At 51.7% G+C, this 18,324-nt stretch overlaps 8 protein-coding genes across 8 annotated transcripts; 5 read left to right on the top strand and 3 right to left on the bottom strand.

The window, feature by feature from the left end:
- Positions 1–337: 337 nt before the first annotated feature.
- Positions 338–2,354, bottom strand: BO87DRAFT_144511 (uncharacterized protein). Its single transcript, XM_025618136.1, has 2 exons — positions 2,035–2,354; positions 338–1,942 (listed from the first exon to the last, which is right to left on the bottom strand). Exons 1-2 carry the CDS (start codon positions 2,117–2,119, stop codon positions 384–386), a joined length of 1,644 nt encoding a protein of 547 aa, XP_025476256.1. The 5' UTR covers positions 2,120–2,354; the 3' UTR covers positions 338–383.
- Positions 2,355–2,777: 423 nt separating this feature from the next.
- BO87DRAFT_409389 (ADP-ribosylation factor family protein) lies at positions 2,778–3,986 on the top strand. Its single transcript, XM_025626240.1, has 2 exons — positions 2,778–3,015; positions 3,072–3,986. Exons 1-2 carry the CDS (start codon positions 2,967–2,969, stop codon positions 3,767–3,769), a joined length of 747 nt encoding a protein of 248 aa, XP_025476255.1. The 5' UTR covers positions 2,778–2,966; the 3' UTR covers positions 3,770–3,986.
- Positions 3,987–4,396: 410 nt separating this feature from the next.
- On the top strand, positions 4,397–5,241 carry BO87DRAFT_379446 (uncharacterized protein). Its single transcript, XM_025624039.1, has 2 exons — positions 4,397–4,553; positions 4,609–5,241. Exons 1-2 carry the CDS (start codon positions 4,458–4,460, stop codon positions 5,128–5,130), a joined length of 618 nt encoding a protein of 205 aa, XP_025476254.1. The 5' UTR covers positions 4,397–4,457; the 3' UTR covers positions 5,131–5,241.
- Positions 5,242–5,347: 106 nt separating this feature from the next.
- Positions 5,348–6,922, bottom strand: BO87DRAFT_316411 (phosphatidylinositol N-acetylglucosaminyltransferase subunit A/GPI3; the record flags this gene model as incomplete). Its single annotated transcript, XM_025619731.1, has 4 exons — positions 5,348–6,311; positions 6,362–6,750; positions 6,801–6,835; positions 6,892–6,922. 4 exons carry the CDS (start codon positions 6,920–6,922, stop codon positions 5,348–5,350), a joined length of 1,419 nt encoding a protein of 472 aa, XP_025476253.1.
- A 352-nt stretch (positions 6,923–7,274) lies between these two features.
- On the top strand, positions 7,275–9,995 carry BO87DRAFT_379443 (putative ATP-dependent RNA helicase DBP6). Its single transcript, XM_025624038.1, has one exon. It carries the CDS (start codon positions 7,344–7,346, stop codon positions 9,930–9,932), a length of 2,589 nt encoding a protein of 862 aa, XP_025476252.1. The 5' UTR covers positions 7,275–7,343; the 3' UTR covers positions 9,933–9,995.
- Positions 9,996–12,615: 2,620 nt separating this feature from the next.
- Positions 12,616–14,235, bottom strand: BO87DRAFT_341724 (2-methylcitrate dehydratase; the record flags this gene model as incomplete). Its single annotated transcript, XM_025620711.1, has 2 exons — positions 12,616–13,827; positions 13,899–14,235. The coding sequence occupies 2 exons, from the start codon at positions 14,233–14,235 to the stop codon at positions 12,737–12,739; spliced, it is 1,428 nt and encodes a 475-aa protein (XP_025476251.1). The 3' UTR covers positions 12,616–12,736.
- A 210-nt stretch (positions 14,236–14,445) lies between these two features.
- On the top strand, positions 14,446–16,259 carry BO87DRAFT_316587 (citrate synthase; the record flags this gene model as incomplete). The annotated part of the gene is made up of 5 exons (XM_025619738.1): positions 14,446–14,963; positions 15,015–15,212; positions 15,262–16,026; positions 16,075–16,157; positions 16,210–16,259. Coding segments are annotated over 5 exons (1,614 nt in total), but the record flags the coding sequence as incomplete, so codon positions are not given.
- Positions 16,260–17,208: 949 nt separating this feature from the next.
- On the top strand, positions 17,209–17,846 carry BO87DRAFT_379441 (uncharacterized protein). Its single transcript, XM_025624037.1, has 2 exons — positions 17,209–17,460; positions 17,554–17,846. Exon 2 carries the CDS (start codon positions 17,572–17,574, stop codon positions 17,746–17,748), a length of 177 nt encoding a protein of 58 aa, XP_025476249.1. The 5' UTR covers positions 17,209–17,460; positions 17,554–17,571; the 3' UTR covers positions 17,749–17,846.
- The last annotated feature ends 478 nt before the right edge of the window (positions 17,847–18,324 follow it).

The raw sequence follows: 18,324 nt of genomic DNA, 5'->3' as shown, positions 1-18,324 counted from the left end.
TTACGGTTGCTCTGGGAGGGTTGGTAAATGGGTTAAGTGCAGTAGTATATACTAGTTCTCGGTTAGTACTGGAGTTCTGTCGCGGAAGCTTGTTAGATTGTGTCGCTTCTCTAGTTACTTATTCGTGGGATTGATTATGATCGAGGTGGTGACCAGGGTTGTACAATCGTGGTGTAATTCTGTGGTGGTATACCTTGCTAAAAGACTTCTTTTATTGCAAGTAATGACAAGCCCTCTCCAGACAAGATTTATGCAGATCAATGTAACAATTCAGCCAGCTATACATGAGTAGCAACATATCCTCCCTTTATAAACAAAGCCAATGGCATGCTATGTACAATCATCAATCACATCTATCATCTATCATGCATCATTCATCATTCCTACCTCACGTCAAACCATCTCCAAAGCCATCTCCACAACCCATTCGGCATAACCCTCTGTGGCCAAGTCGACGCCATGCGGTCGTTATCCACAGCACGAAATTCGCTAGGTGGCGAGATATCGTGTCCATCTATGCCACGCATGACGCCCAACGATGACTGGGGCCGAGAGTTATTGTTCGATCCACTGCGGACTCGCTCTTTGCCCGTACGTGCATCAACCAACTTCCCAGCGGCTTGGACGCAGCTGCCGTATGCAAACCGGATGAGAGAATCGCCTGTGAGGCTGCCAATGATGAACACGTCCGGCGCGATCTCAATATCGTCATACACTTTGCTGCGCAAGGACCGGGCGGAGATGACGGGGCTCGTTTCCGTGGTCGCATCTTGGTCGAGTACTTCATCGAGAAGCGGACGGTCGAGGTAATCGAGGGTGCCTCGTCGGCCAGTAGCGTAGACCATCCCGCGGACGGCGCGGGTGACGGTGCTCCCGTCAGGCTGGCGGAATGTGACGAGGGCTTGATCCTCTTGCATCTCGACGTCCACAACTTCCGAGTTAGGCAATCCTTCGTATATATCTTCCCATGAGCGAGTTTCCAAGAAAGGGATCGAGGTGGTGCGCCGCGGCTTCACTCGTTTCTTCGTCGGGTCTGCTGCAACCGTAGCTCGTTTCATCAGTCGATAGACTCCGGCGTATTCGGGATATGCTTGATGGTGGCAGCCACGCAGCGGTGATGACCGCCCCTCCGGATCCCATTTGAACACATGTATGATCTTCTGATCCGCCGGCGCAGAGATGATGATATCCGCGGCAGAGAAACCAGAGCCGACCACAAGTAGCGGAGTCTGCGGAGTGGGCTGGAGCGAGGTCAAAGGCTGCAGCATTGGGCTGGGCTGCAGCACTTGAGTGAATATACCACTAGCCAGGACCAAGTGCTTGCAGTGGATGTTGTGAGAGCGAATGTAAAACCCATCATCTGTTCGTGAGATGCCGGAGATGGTCTCATTGAACCGGAACACATCATCGATCTGAACCGCCTCGGGGTACGTGCGGAAGTAGCTTGCTGTTTCTTCCCGACTGGGTCGGGTATATGCCGGAAGCTCCTTGCCCGTGATCTTCCGGTGGTGCTCAGCGAACGAATAGCCAGGGAGAGACAGCATTGACGCATAGCTGAGGGTCTGGATGTCCCAGCTGGCAGGCACGGGATTATCAGTCCACTGACCCCCTGCATGCTGAGCATTCCCGAACACCAAATGGGGAACGGCCTTTTCGAGCACGAACCGCCATTCGACATTCGTAATGGCCTCAAGCTCTTCTACATCCACGCTGGGACGCACCAGCGTGTCCAGGAGCACGTTCACGGGGAGAGCCTGCGTGGAGTACGACAGTCTCGAGGCGGCGAAATGATCCGTCAAAGCGTGCACGTCCACATGGAGCAACTCCGGGGAATCCTGGAGCTTCGCATGCAGAAGCGGGTCAGGATGAGGAGGATTGGAGGAATAAAATGGAAGATGGCCATGAAGAATATACGACAGAATCATGGCCGACGGCCCGTTCCCTGTGGGGGATCACATCAGCACGATAACACGGACCAGGGGGAGAAATCAAATAAAATCCCAGCATCTCCGTTGGCACGAAATGGCGACATACCGACGATAATGGTATCAGTCTCCAATGAAGGCATCTCTTGCGCCTTCGCCCGCCCAACCATCGTGGGGCATGCTGTTTGCGACATGCGATAGCAGGGTTCCTCTGACAAGTCCAACCACACACAGTATTGAATATCTACAGTAGAGCCACTACCTCCAGCTTAAGGGAGAGAACCGGAGGGCCATCGAGTGGCCGTTACATTGACAAGAAGGAGGAAAGATTAAGCTTGTAGGGTAACCATAGGAAGAGGAAGGGGGAGAGGGGAACGCTGACAAACTGACAAATGCAAGACCCTCAACTCGACTATGTAATCCTTACTTATTCCAGTAGGAATGGATCCAGCCAAGGGACGTGGGGGGGGGCGATTGCTTGCCAGCCTCCAATGATGACCGTTGCTCCGTGCCACCGGCGCATCCGGGGTCGAGAAGGTGAGAAGTTTGGCTGCCACGATTGACCCGGCAGGCCGTGGTGAATGAACCCCGTCAATCTGGGTTCCGAGACACTTTCATTGAAAGGAAGAGCAACATTCCGGAGCGATAACGGCAGTCCCGGATAATGGATAATATTCCCAATAAATCAAGAGATCGACAATGCATGACTTTGACGTTGCGGGGTCTTCCTGTTCCGGAAGGTAGGGCTCGGGGCCTGCACCATATCTACCCTATACCCTACCTTCCTGTTCGAGACACGGCTGACGCGTGGAACCCCCAGGCAATCAATCTATCGCCATCGGCGCTGGCCCAGCGTCCTCCGTATCGAAGCGCAAAAGACAATACCAGCAGCAGGTGGAATAATTCAAGAATCCAGCCTTCTGCTGCTGCCATGATTCTGTTACCTGAGCTGTCGTCTCGCCGGTTCTAATTGGAATTCCGAGGCTGCCTCCGCCGGAGGTTATCTGGTCTAGTCTCCGCAGTCCGTCCCTCTCCGCAATCATGTATCATCTGGCCAAGTCCCTGTATATGTACGCTACTAGCAAGGAGGGTGAGTTGTTGTCTTTGTCATAATCCCGTCCTCGCGCGCTAATATCACGGTAATAGAATACTCCGTTCTCCTCCTTGGCCTCGATAACGCCGGCAAGACTACCCTCCTGTCGCAAATCAAAGCCCTCTATCAACCCCGACCAGATGGCGCCCCCGCCCCTAACCCCGGGAAAACCGTGCCCACCGTCGGCCAAAACGTCGCGACCATCTCCTTACCGGACATGTATCTGAAGATCTGGGATGTGGGGGGACAAATCTCCATGCGGAACCTCTGGCAAAGCTACTACACCAGCTGCCATGCCATTATCTTCGTCGTCGACAGTGCCGACGTCGGTCAAGACCCAGATATCACCCGACTTCCGAGTCGACGACCTAGCTCTGCGTCTGGTCCGTCAGGAGGCCACTCCGGCGCATTTACGGAGGAAATGGTCGGTATAAATGCGCCCGGGAGCGATTTCGGTCGGCTCGACGAGTGTCGGCAAGTGCTAGAGTCGGTTCTACAGCATTCGGATGTGGCCGGCGTGCCGATCCTCGTTCTCGCCAACAAGCAAGATCGGGAAGACTCGGTGGAGGTTGTTCGTATTAAGGAGGGGTTTGTGCGCAAGGTCTTTGAGGGAGAGTCTGGAGCCGGGGTGAGGGATAGTCGTGTGTTACCGGTCAGCGCGTTGATGGGGTCGGGCGTGCAAGAAGCGGTGGAATGGGTGCAGACGCGAGTCAAGTGGAATAAAGAGGGACGACCACCGTTAATGAAGTGATAGACTTGGGGATGGGATGGTCTGTTGCGAAGATTCGATTCTTTTCTTGTTATTATATCGTGTTATTCGGTCTTGAGTTTGGCGTTAAGAGGTTATGTGATCGGGAAGATACCTTAATTGCATTTGTTTGTTTCAACTTGGGTCTTTTTCAAATGTCATATTTGGTGCATGTTGTACCGCAACCATGTAGACAGCCATATCTACATCCAGCAATGACCACAGCACAATACACCACAAAACACTGTAAACACCTACTACATCATAATTATCATCTTCATGGCCTAGATCAAAACAAATTGCCAATTCCATGCACCGGCATCTGACGGAGACATCCCTAATCATCCCATACCAGATACTGCAGAGTTACACCACATCCATGGAAGCACGCGACCGAAAACCGGACTGATTGGACGCACTGAGAATGCCAGTGCATGACGTTTATCCCAGTCAAAGCAGTGGTTCGATGAAAGTGAAGTGATGGAAAAGCATGCAAGCCATGAAGTCAACGCCGGTCACTTTGACGTCATTCCCGTGATGCCCTAAACTGCCATCCCGGACGGTTCGGCCTGTATATATAGCTGTTCAGTTACTGTCTGCTTCAATTTCTGTTCAGCATCAATTGTAAGAGTGTTTACTTGATAATATTATCCTGATTTTCACCAAACAATAATTTCCGCACACATCCACCATGAGCCACTTCAACAACCCCGATTCTGTCGCTACAAACAAGCAGGGTGAATTTCACCCTTCGGTGAAACCTACGGGTCCTCTAGAGCAGGGCGGTGTATGTATTTCATTACAATGGTGTCCATTCATGCAAGTTGTACTGATAGAAGCAGCACCAAGTAGGAAGAAAGGTCGCTCCCAGCGACTTCGTCCCCGAATTCCGCGCTGAGAGCCATCCCCCCGGTACCGCGCCCGCCAGCAGCTCCTACCAGCCTAATCCCATCGGCGAGGTTGGTGGCCAGGCACTCAACCCTAATGTCGAGCGCAGCCATGGCAAGGAATCTGTCAAGACCAACGCTAGCGATACCTTGATGGGCGCTACATCGCAGGACGTGCACCGGGGTATGGGCCAGCCTATTTCGGGACAGACCAGCAACGAGCTTCGTCATGATGGACAGCATGGACGCAAGGGCCAGAGTGCGGGCTTGGAACAAGTTGGAGCTAGTCGGGGAACTACCTTTGAGAGAGAGATGCCGAGCCAGCGTGGACTGGAGCGCGATGAGGCGCGCCCTGGTCAGCGCGGTGATAAGGGTGCATTGGCTGCAGAGGATCGCGTGCCGGAGTCGGCAGAGACGGCGGCCGCTGAATGGAGGTATGAGCCTTCGACTAAGAGGGATAACCCCCATAAGCATTGAGCGTCACCACAGGCTGGACCTTAATTGGATTTGAAGTGAATATGCTTAGAAAGGAAGTATTTTAACGGCAATGTATTAATGAACAAAATATTCCTGCGTCTATCGGTATGGGTATCTTGCTGTGTCTGTATCATAAGCAAATCAAAATTGCAAGTCGAGAAGAGCTTGGCCTGATCATGGTGTAGAAGAGATTGTAGGTGCAGTCGGGATCATGTTATTATGCAGGCCCCAGACGGTCGCCTTTATACGTAGACCCTGGCCGTTTGTTCTCTTTTTGGTTGATCTTCTTAGGCCAGCTGCGCGCAATGTCAATGTTTGCACGGGGAAACCACATCTCCAAGAAAACATAGAGTAAGAAGTCGATCACCACGCAAAGACAGAACAGCTTGCCTGCCCACACTCCGCATCCGTAGTACCGTTTCAAACGGTCAATAAGGGCAAAGCTTCGCACCCGGTCCCGACCGGCCTCCCATCCCTGTCCGGGATAGTAGCCGTAGAATTCCTCGGGGCTAATGTCCCCGGAGATGCCTTTGTAGACACGTTCCGTACGTTCGGCTACGTCCGTCCAAGAATACATCATTTTGACCTGGTCGTGGAATCGATCCGTGCGGACTTTGTTCGAACGCAATGCGGCGATGGCTTTTCCAGTGGCAAGCACGATATCATCCTCCTCCGGTTTCGCAAAAGTTGTCATGTGTTGGGGGAGCACCTCGGGAATGCCACCAACGCGTGTGCACACCACGTATAGACCACAGCTTGCAGCTTCCACAAGGACAGTACCGAACGCTTCAGTCAAACTCGGATGTAGATAGATGTGTCCCCGGATCATCACGTCACGAACTTCTTCGTGTCGCACCGAGCCAAGCATTTCAACCTTGTCCTGGAGAACATTCCTCTCTAGCATCTGTTCGAGATCGATGGCTTTGGGCCCTGATCCGGCAATGATGAATCGTACATTCGGATGGGACGCAAGTATCCGGGGAATGGCGGCAATAAGGAGATCGGTTCCTTTATTGTAGAAAAGACGGGATATGACAACAATCGTGATAATATCGTTGGGCTCCATGGGTCGCGCTATTGGCCGTGGCTCTGGGGGTCGGAAGTTCTCTGCAACCACCGCATTGGGAATGACAGACACCATCAACGGGTCTAGCGAGGCTCGAAGGACCGTGTTCTCCTTGCTATCCCCTAAAGTTAATATAAGTTGAGCATAATCATGCGATTGACGTACCATGTATGACTGACACAAATGACATGGTCTACGTCACTCAAGATGAACTTGAGCAGCTTGTTGGTGAGAATTGACGCCGCATCTGCAAACCCAAACAGCGAATGGTCGGTAAAAACTGTCCGGAGGCCCATTGTCCGTGCATGAAGAATAGCTTCGTGACAGAAGCTGCTCAAGCTTGCATGGCCATGTACAATCTGAATCTGCTCACGAATCACAATATTTCGGAAGATAGGGAAGAACGAGAAGACCGTCGGCATGGTCGACTCCCGGTAGATCACGAAGAAGGGGACATGGTATACTTTGAGCCCATTGGTGAGATAGCGAACGCCGGTTCGTCCCTTGTAGGCATGGGTTATGATGATGACTTTATGGCCGCGATCGATAAGCTTCTATAGAGCGATAAGCGTTGGCTGGAGCGAACGAGGTCTGGTAATCTTACGGTCGATAGCTGATATATGTGACTTTCAATTCCCCCTGGGCTCATCAGTAGCTGATCATCAGAGGAACAACAGAATGAGAGACCAACTGACCTGGCTGGGGGAAGAAAAAGTCACTGACCATACTGTGGACCGGTGATTAGTAGGCCAACCTTGATAGATCGCTCGAAACGCAAGCAGACACTCACGCAATGTTGTATGTCATAATGGCAGTCGGTAGTCTCTGAGCTACCCAAATGACACTGTCAACAATGGCCTTGAAAGGGCCGTTTCCAGCATATCCATGTTAGGACCAGACCAGCGTCAGGGGATGAGCAGATGGCCGTCGATCGAAGCTGCGGCGATGGAGAGACGCGATGAAGCCCGGATTGGTCCAGACCCGGGCGGCGGTGGGGGCGGTGGGGAGGTTCTGCCGGGAAACGATTCCCCGCTGGAAAAGAAATATTGATGTTTAATCTTCGGAGCTGCTCTGGCAACACCGACCCAGTGCTACATTCCCCTTTCCCTTGTCAACCTCGCGCCGACCCTGCGCTACCGCCGCGATCATGGCCGGTGATCGCTCCGCATCTCACGATCCTGCCCGCATAAGCTCAGGAACTCCGTCGAGCGCCAAGAAGTCTCACAAGAGAAAGAGAGATCTCGATGGCTCCGCCACCGCTATATCCACTCCCACCCCGACGAAGAAATCCAAGAAGAGTCAGGGTTCTCCATCCAACGATATCCCAGTCAAGGAAAGCCGGAAGAAGAAAAAGCATTCAGGAGCTGCAAGCCGAAGTGCTGTTCAAGAGACATCGCCCCAGAAAGAGAGTGCTGTCTCGCCGGTCGGCGGCCAAACGACTACTTCAAACCAAGACGACAGCCTCACTAAGAAAAAGAAGAAGAAGTCGAAGGATGGGAAACGGAAAAGCGGAACAATTAGCGATACATCTGAGGAAGATGTCAATATGAAGGATGCGGACGACATTGAAGAGCCCAAAGAGGAAGAAGCTAAAGGGATGAAGAAAAGCCGAAAGACTTCTGACCCTGCAACGACAGAGGATGACGACGACAAACCTACGAAGAACAAATTCGCCGGCATCTTGTCCAAGTTTGAGAGGTCGAAGAAAGCGCGGGAGCTGGAAAAGACAAAAGAAAGCATGAAGGATGAAGATTCCACTGAGCTAACGACAGCAGAGCCGGTCGTAGCACAAGGTCTGGAGCCGTTACCACAACCAGAAGCAGCGCCTGAGCAGGATGAAATGCCAACCTACTCTTCGTTGCCGCCATGGCTGGCCAATCCCCTCCGTGCATCCGCTCAGGAACGACGCAAATTCGCCGATTTGGGAATCGACTCTAGCCTTCTCCGAGTTCTGGAAGACAATGGCTACCATGAAGCATTTGCCGTGCAGTCAACCGTCATCCCTCTCCTGCTGCAAGGACCAACGAACCATCCGGGAGACCTTTGCATCTCCGCCGCCACTGGTTCAGGAAAAACTTTGTCCTACGTCCTACCATTGGTCACAGCGTTGAAGCCGCTTCCTGCGCCTAGGTTACGAGGACTCATCGTGGTGCCTACTCGGGAGCTGGTAAAGCAGGCCAGAGAAGCCTGTGAGCTCTGTGCCGCTGGATCCGGCCTCCGCGTCGCGTCTGCAGTTGGAAACGTTGCGATCAAAGACGAGCAGCGGTCGTTGATGCGCGTCGATCAGGTCTATGGCCCTGCGACATTCAAGCTTCGTCAAAACGTGCAACTGACAGGCGATGACTGGACGAACTTCAATTTGCAGGACTACATCTCAGAAGCCAGTGATCTAAGTGAGTCTCTGCCAGGCTACGTTCACCGGTCAGAACCTAATGTCGACATCTTGATCTGTACTCCCGGTCGTCTGGTCGACCATCTTCGTTATACCAAGGGGTTCACCTTGAAGAATCTCGAATGGCTCGTCATTGATGAGGCAGATCGACTACTGAATGAAAGTTTCCAGGAATGGGTGGACGTCGTGATGACCTCCCTGGACGCCCGAAAAGCCCCTGGTGCATTCGGTTTTAGCGGGAACTTTCTGTCTGGGCTTGGCTTGCCGATCCAGAGCAAGGAGCCACGGAAAATCGTTTTGAGTGCCACCATGACTAGAGATGTGACGAAGCTTAACTCTCTACGTCTTGCCAACCCCAAGTTAGTTGTCATCGGCGCGGATGCCGCCGCAACCGATGATGAGAGCGGTGGCATTGCACCTTCAGACGAACAGTTTACGCTCCCGCCTACCCTGAAGGAGCATACCGTATCGGTTGGAGATGGGTCGCAGAAGCCGCTGTATCTCCTGCGCCTCCTGCTGTCCCACATCAAGATTGAGACTAAGAGTGTCAAGCCTTCTGTGCACGACACTTCTGACTCTGATGATTCGGATTCCGACGAGTCAAGCTCTGGATCAGATTCCGATGACGCGTCGGACGTGTCTAGCTCTGATGATTCGGATTCCGACTCAGACTCGGACTCGGACTCTGATACCAGTTCTGAATCGTCTTCAGACTCCGAGGATACCTCGGAGGACGAGTCGAGCGACGAGTCAGAGTCAACTGACAGCGACTCTGAATCAGAAGACGAAAAGCCGGACCGACAAAGGCCATCGCAGACCACAGTTTTGGTCTTCACTAAATCGTCTGAATCCGCATCACGACTGGCTCGACTGTTGGCACTCCTCGAACCCTCCCTCTCCGACCGCATTGGCACGATTATTAAATCGAACAAGTCGTCTGCTTCACGCAAGACTCTCACAGCTTACCGCCGGGGCAAGATATCTGTGATTATTGCAACGGATCGGGCCTCGCGTGGTCTGGACCTACGGTCACTGACACATGTTGTCAACTACGATGTGCCAGCTAGCATCACTACCTACGTGCACCGGGTCGGTCGTACAGCTCGTGCTGGCCAGGAAGGATCGGCGTGGACGCTTGTGGCACACCGAGAGGGCAAGTGGTTCGCAAGTCAGATCGCCAAGGGGTCGGATGGGAAGATCACTCGGTCGACCAAGGTAGGAAAGGTGCAATTCAAATTGGATAATATGAAGGATGTCAAGGCACGCTATGCATCTGCCTTGGACTTGCTCGAGAAGGAAGTGAAAACGGGTGGGACCAAAGCCTCCAAGCCTAGTGCACAATGACATTGATGTTAGGTAGTCTCGGACAAGTGTATATAGTTAGGCCGAATACATGCAGACCAGTCTGGTGACCCTTTCTGTTTCGAAGAGTGGCCCGGGCTGAATACATAACTATCAAAGCCCCCCGCAGATCACGTTCAACAGCTATTCCCAACAGTTTCGTGCTGTATCAGATTATCAGTAACCATATCACTGTTCGTGTTGAGGTGCCGGGCTCAGCCGAGCGTGTCAGGTGCAGTCAATCTCATTATTGGACTCGCCGTTCTTCCTTCCTCCTTTTCTCAGTTCCTCGTTCCTATCGTGGCCAAGTACTACCATCCAGTTGCCGTTGACTTGTCTTTGCTTTGTTGTATGTCAAGAGGTATGCTGGTGCAATATATATAACTACTCGTGTGGTGCTCATGAATACTAAGTCATATATTTATGGCATGAGCTGATCCCTCTACTACATTTACTAGGCAGCAGAACATCCTACCAGCGTCCGTTCCGTTTCCCCAATATAATGGTCGAATCCTCCTCATGTCACCAGTTTATATATGTCCACCTGCGCCGCTCAAATCACTGCACCAGACAACCGGTGCTGTGGCAGATACATTCGACCCGGGTCGCAACGTCTTCCATGATCGTCCTGGTCCGAGCTGGTCCCTCAGGGCCGTAGCAATCCGTCTCCCATAAAAACTACGCACATTGGAAGTGTTACCCAATTCCTGAGAGGTGGTGGTTGCCCATCTGACCTGCCTTTCGGAAGCACAGTGTTATCGACGGTCCTACGCAATGTACAAATGAGAATGCGGTATTGACAAAGAGCTGTACATGGTTCGTCGGGTCAGGTCGAATATGGGAATGAAGGACTGGTAAGAAGAGCACTCTCACTGACAACCGTCGATACGTATTCCCGAATTGATGACTGCCTGCTCCAACTGGATACATCTGTGCGCACCTCGGCCTGGTCATCTGGACGGCGAGCGACGACGTGGAACAGAATAGACAGAAGCCCAGCAGTGGTGTCACAGCCAGCAAGGAACACACTCGGCAAAAGTTCCGGTCGCGTCGCCAATGAGTTCGACCACCTGGGAGAGAAGCAGCTCAGAGTCTGAGCCTTTTTCGCACAAGGGATGTTACGCGCTCGCACGGACTCATTCGCACTACTGTCTACACTTTACAAAGACCCTAGTCCCAGCAGCAGCTCGGTTGAAACTACGTTTGGAAATGGGCTGCAGGGAAATGGACAAACCCCATTGTGCGCAAGCAATAACGCCATATTGGGCTATGTGATAGTCACGGGAGAACTCTGGCAACTCGTGACCGTCCACTTTGAACGCTTTAACTTCAAGGAAGTCGATCGCAGAGTCAATAGTTTGCACTATTAGCAATGCTATCATCTACAAGGTGTTTCAGGCGCGGAAAAGAAAAAAAGTTAAGAAAGAAAGGGAGAGAGAGAAAAAAGGAGGGGGGGCCTATTCCAGATCAACTGTTGTGGTTGCAGATCGGATAGACAGTACACCCAACTGTCCTACTATCTCCTGACTTACGGACATGCCGCTCAAAAATTCAAGGTCAGCAATGTAGCAGAGCGTGGAGGTGGGTTTGAGCAGCATTCGCGAATTTTCCCACTGCTTCCCATCGGTGGCGATGCCCACGCAGCACTTCACCACAGATCACCAGATTCGGAAGAGTATTCAATATTACGAAAGCGAAGTTGCATATAGTTCAGCAGACGGCGCTCGAGCGTGGTGGCGACCGTCTTGCGGAGAGCGTCGGGGCTTAGCCCAGGGTCTAGATGGCTCTCCTGCGGTGGTGGAAGGCACATGTGAGGGTCTGATACCTGTCAGATGTGTTGCCCTGCAAGGGGAACCGGGCCTACAGTGTAACGGCAAGGCGAATTTTCCAATCACTACAGCAAAAGAAAGGGGGAAGCGCGCTGTCAGTACTCAAAATACATGTGACGAACCAAAAAGAAAAGCAAAATCAAAAGCAAAGAATCGGTGCCACAAGTAGAGGGAGCATCATGACTATGTGATTCAGAGACCCTCACTACTTTTCCGAATTTCCCGCTATTGATATTGGGTTCTACTCACCTCCACTGCCTTGCAGGCCTTCTTGCGGAGTATTTTTCGGCGTGGATTTAGCCCGCGCCTTCAAGTTTATCGAAGCTCATAGCTTACAGCAGTGATCGACCGACTGCAGAAGGATCACGACGAGAGGCGTCGCAATGCAAGTAGGGCGATAACGCCAGGAAAATCAGGAAATCGCCGCGCTCATCGGCAGCACCGGCTTATACTATTGAGCTTGGCCCTCCTATTACGCCATTTGGAACCGTTTTCCGGCTGTTTATGGTAATTCGGGTCGTGAAAGGGGAATCCCTGGCTTGCAGACTACTGTGGGTGGCATACAATAACGCAAGAACAGCCTGATTCCCCACTGGGTTAACGTTGCCGAAGAATAGTATATTATCAACACGTTGACATTCTGGAAAAGACCAATAGGCAGCAGCTGGTGCTCAATAGTGCAAATGCTACATTTCTTTTCTTTTACGGAACTTTACCAAATCGGCAGCAAGTGACTGTACTTGAAGAAGCAAATTGCAGGGGTCTCATTGCTATGACAGTTTTATCATACAGGATCAGAATCACAACACATCAAATTACTGAGTTATGCTAATTAAATTGATTGTACGAGTCTATTTCCGACCGGTTTCAAACTATATGCACTGTCATTCCAATGATTCCAGCAGCGAAGACCCGCCAAGCTCGTCAAGCTCCTGTTCAATATCCACCAGTTCCCATACTATTTAGTTTCAATAGCGATCATCGGCCCAGCAGGTCGACCAATCGATGCACCGGAAGTTTGTCCTGATGGATCGCGTCGATCACCCGGCTTGTCTCCTCCGCCGTGAACAGGCCCTCCATGTTTCGCTCAAATTTGGCACGCACCTTGGGCAAAGTATCTTCGTGCATCGGATGCCCGATCGGGTATTCGACGACTACTTCGTCTAATTGCTCCCCGTTGGTCAGAAAGACGGTGAGTCCGCTGGCCGCCGCCTTTTTGTGGTGGTAGCCGTAGGTGAACTGCGGGTCTTCGGCCATATGGATCCGCTGGCGAAGGGCCTCAACACGCGGGTCATGGGCCCACACGCTCGAATCGTGGTAGTCGTCTGCTTCGATGATCGCGTTCTTCAACAGCACCACCGACACCATGTACCGCATGCAGTGATCGCGGTCGGCCGCATTGGTGAGCGGGCCTTGCTTGTCGATGATGCGGACAGCCGCTTCATGCGTGCGGATATCTATGCGACTGATATCAGTAGCGGGATCGATCCCCCTGCTGGCCATGGTCTCGGCCAGCGACATGGCTGCCTGAACTGCGGAGATGCCGTGGCCCTCTGCAGTGATGAGTTTGAAGAACACTTCCTCCATCACCCGTGTCTTGAAGGGTCGTGGCAGCTGCAGCTCCTTACCCCCAAAGCTGACAGCCAGAAAACCCCATTCTGGCTCAGTTAGCGCGCTAGGGATGCCTGGCTGGCCGGCGCGAGCTAGTAGGCACAAGTGTACAGCACGCATGGCGGCGTCTCCAGCGGCCCAGCCCTTGCGTGGCCCCGCATTGGGACTTTGACGGAAGATGCGCAGAGGGTGGCCATCAGCCCACGCATGGGAGAGAGCGACGGCGGCTTGTTTCTCCGTCAGACCCATCAGCCAAGCGACAACAGCTGTGGAGGCGATCTTCACAAGTAGCGTATGATCCAGCCCCACCTTGTTGAAGGCATTGCGGACCTGGTAGCAGCCTTGAATCTCGTAGGCTTTGATCATCGCGATCAGAACCGTCCGGACGGTCAGTGGCTGGCTGGTGGCGCCTGTACGGCTGAGCCAATCTGTGACCGCCAGGATGGCGCCCAGGTTATCTGTTCGTCGATCGGTTAGCCCCATATCCAACCAAGCTTCTGGGAGCGCAGATCCCGCAGACGGGCCTTACCAGATGGGTGGCCCCATTCGGCACCAGGGTATGCATCATTGTGATCCAGAAAGCGAATCAAGGTTGCCATGTCAAAGGCACCCTTGACTGGATCGAGCTGGTGGCAGGTGCCCGGCAGCTTGAACCCATAAGGAGCGACCAGACCTGGTGTGTATGGGCCGATCAGAGCGCGACACTCGGGGCTTTGTTGAAGAGTCTCCAGAGCGCAACCAAGAGCATCCATGAGAGCATAGCGGGCCCGCAGGATAGCGAGGTCGCTTGTTACTTCGTAGTGGTAGACATACTCGACTAGGCGAGTTATCATTTCGTCATACTGTCGATCGGAAGTGGAAGACATGGTTTTCGGAGTGTGCACGGAAAGACTTTGGAGTAGATAGGATTCGGAAGAAATGTTTGGATTGGCTCAGAAAGCGACGAGAGTGATGGCGAACGAAACAGACCGCAAAGGGAACCGCCCTTTTATGCTCCGTCGGGCAGACCGTGTCAGCCAGATGCCTTTAGATCGCCGGTTATAGTCTCTGCGGGCTGTCACTAGTCGATGGACTAAAGCTTGACAGACTATCTCGGCGTATCCATTCGTCCTTTTGAACTATTCCGTCCGAGACTGGATGGTCTCGGACAGATGGCTGCTGCCATGCCAGACGAGGTACAAATATGTGCTTCAAAGCCAGACAAATCCCAACAGAATCAGGACAGCAGCAGCGACAATCCTTCGCAGACTCATCGCATCCCCTTCTACATCATGGCATACACACTGGCATCTTGGCTGGGCCGCCTCTTCGATGCAGGCAAGAGCTTGCTGCCCTTGCAAGGCAACTACATCAATGCCCTACTGGAGCAGGAGCTGCCTGGTGAGCGTGAAGGCACATTGACAGTGCGGGATAACCGGACGGGATCGAAGTATACGATTCCCATCGTGCGCAACTCAGTACCGGCCATGGGATTCCGTCAGATCTGCGTCGACCGTGCAGGAAAGAGCCCGCGACAGCAATTCGAGGATGGACTCCGGTTGATTGATCCGGGGTACCGCAACACAGCCGTCAAGATGTCCAGCATCACCTACATGTATGCTTACCTTTTGTCCCCTGGTCATCTTTGTCTTACTAACTGAGGTAGCAATGGCAACGAGGGCGTCATTCTGTACCGGGGCCACCCCCTGGCATCGCTCATCGGAAAGAGCTACGAAGAGATTACCCACCTTCTCATCTGGGGCTCGCTACCCACGCCCGAGGAGCGTCTGCGCTTCCAGCGGCGAATTGCCGAGGCGATGATGGTGGTGCCCGAGAACGTAAAGCAGCTTGTGGCCACTTTCCCGTAAGTCCGCCCCTTATCTTCGCTATGCATGCTGCTAACCTTGAAGCAGACGCAACACTCCTCCTATGGTCATTCTCTGCGCGGTCTTGACGGGCTATCTGGCAGATCAACCCGAGCTCATCCCCGCCCATGCAGGTGCCAACCTGTACAACCGACGCCCAGAAATGGTCGATGAGCAGATCATCCGCACGCTAGCTGTCACGGCGATAGCCGGGTCGATAGCTCACTGCCACATGAAGGGAGAGGAGCTCCGCGCAGCCGACCCGAACCTGAGCTACATCGAGAACATCCTTTGGATGGGCCGGTATGTGGATAACAACGCGGCAATCACACGGGAGAAGGCAGCGGAGATCTTGACGAAGGCGTGGTCGCTGTATGCGGATCATGAGATGACCAACTCGACATCGGCTTTCCTTCACGTCTCGTCTTCCCTGGCCGACCCACTTTCGGCGATGGCTGCATGCTGCATGTCTGGCTACGGACTATTGCACGGAGGTGCCATCGACGCGGCATACCGAGGAATGCGGGAGATTGGTGGACCGGAGAATGTGCCCAAGTTGATCGAGAAGGTGATCAACAAGGAGTGCCGGTTATCCGGATACGGCCATCGGATCTACAAGCAGGTGGACCCTAGGGCGAAGTACGTGCGCGAGATGCTGGACGAACTGACACGGGATCGCGACATCCGGGAGATGGACCCTGTGCTCCAGGTGGCCATGGAGATCGATCGGATTGCGAGCACACACGAGTACTTTGTCAAGCGCAACCTGCAGGCAAATGCGGACTTGTACGGAAGTTTCGTGTACACGGCACTGTAAGTATTCCCCATGAATTCGAAGAGGATGTCTACTAATCCATGCAGGGGTATTGACTCGCAATTTGCGACGGTGCTGGCAGCTACTGCACGGGTGTCGGGTGTGATGGCACACTGGAAGGAGCAGACTGGTAAGTTTTCGTCACTTCCCTTCTTGCGAAGAAGAGAAACTAACGAATGTAGAACGCGCACCGGATTTGTGGCGGCCACTGCAGGTGTACGTGCCGAACTAGAAATAGGGGTTTAAGGATGGAATTGTACAGAATGGGTCATCATAGGAGTCTATTGTTTTCGGGTCTGGGTCTTGGTTACTCCATAGTTTGCGCTATATTCTTTAGTTAATATATTTCAACAATAGTTCTTGATTGTCATCTACAATATTTATGGTGTCATACAGTGAAGCGTACTCGTTTCAAAAATAGGGTACCTGCAATAATTATCACAATGATAATTGACGTGTGGTATTTAGAATTATAGAGCTATAAATAGAGTCCTAGAATTTCGCTTGATGATAGATGGTAACAGCTTATTGTATAAGATCCAAGAACATATTAGAAACATAACCTAGTATGACCGTAGTAGTCAATCAGGAGTACTAACTTATAACTACTAATGCTCCCCAAGAGTCATCTTAAAAAGCAAATATCATTATGAAGAATAATTGCTAGTATATATTTTTAGTAGTAACTTCAAGTGGTCCTATAACAGTAGCATGGGTGTACTGAAAGTGGGGCGGCTCAAGAAAAAAGTTACTCCAATTTTTATCATCTATCCAGAGTTCAGCTAGAAATCGGGGCTGAGGCCGGAGATACCGATCGATTTGGTCCAGTGTCCAATTTTATCTAGTTTTTGCATCCTCTGTCAACTCTTGCTAGAGAGACTAATCCATTAGACCGGAGCCAACCATCCAATCCCGTGGCTGCACACGCCCAGCGGAGGTTAGTTCCGAGACCACTTTTTCAACCTATGCATGCTTTGCTCAGTCCAAGTCTGTGGATCGCGTGCATCTCAAAGGTCACCATGGAGTGTTCTCGGTGGTTAATACTTCTAAGACAAGTGGCATGCCTGCGACCCATACACTATCATTGTAGGCGCCACACTACTTCACGACGGTGTTGGATTATCACCGTCGTTGGAATCATAAAGTTGATAGTTACTACGACTGCTATTGCTACTAAAAGGTCTCAATCTAAGTAGCAACCTCAAGTTAGAGTCAAGCCCCTCCTTTCTTCTCGATTTCCATCACTGAACCCACCATCTCATCTTACTATCATACACCTCCTCATAAGCAGATCCAGTATTCACCCAACCAAAGCCAACCATGAAGCTCCTACCCACCCTCGTTGCCAGTGCCCTAGTCCCTTACCACCTCTGTTCAGGCTGCCAACTGCAATGCTGGCCTGAACTACTGTGCCTCTGTGCTGAAAAGCATCGGTACGTGTGCTCCCATAGTATTCTACCTAACCAAAAAATGTCGAGTATATTGTTCATCATTGGATTCTGACTTTCACCGTTGAATACCCTTAGATTTCAAGTACGTTTCAAATGATGAATGCCGCCATTGGGCAGAAATATGGAGAGTTCAATGCAGATCTTGTCCACCCGATGCTCTACCTGTGGCATTGCAATGCCGATGGATCTGTCAGTATTGTCAAGCGCTGTGATTGGGACTGCGTGGATGGAGGTGCTGGAAATAGTGATTACTGCCAATGGCAGCAGTAGATTTGTTATAAAGTGATGTGGTGTATATTTGTGGCAGGGGTTTTGATTTGGTCGTTTGGGTTTGAGGTTGGGATTAGCATGTATTGCTTGTGTTATTTACATGGGGAGTGTTTTTCAGAAGACATAAGTTCTGCTAGTGAGTAGAATCAATTTTGGACGTATCTGCGAAGAAGGTACTTAAAGTCCGCTTTGTATGCCCGTGTTTGTCAATGGCAGATGAAGGAGTGTGGTAGTTGCCTATACTGAGAGTTCTAGAGTCTTCCACAATCTCTGTATCAACAACCGCCAGAACTCATCACATTTCTTTTGTGTCCGACTCCACAAATTCCAAAGAAATATATCTGCGACCTTAATTAAATCCCCTAGGTGCCTTGATAGCGGTCTGCATTAATAGTGTCATCTCGTATAATAATTAGCTTCACTAGTTGCAAATGGGCGGCAGCGATCGACACGCCGCAAACAAGCAACAAAAGACCCACAATGACGAGTCGATTCTACAGAAGAAATACTGAAATTTGCATATCACTTAGACTATTGACGTGTTTCAATTTGATCCATATCCTATCACGGCCTAAT

This window comes from Aspergillus neoniger (genome assembly GCF_003184625.1).
Source record: "Aspergillus neoniger CBS 115656 unplaced genomic scaffold BO87scaffold_33, whole genome shotgun sequence".
NCBI lineage: Eukaryota > Fungi > Ascomycota > Eurotiomycetes > Eurotiales > Aspergillaceae > Aspergillus > Aspergillus neoniger.
The sequence above is the reverse complement of the archived record's forward strand: the minus strand, read 5'-3'. Positions and strand labels throughout refer to the sequence as shown.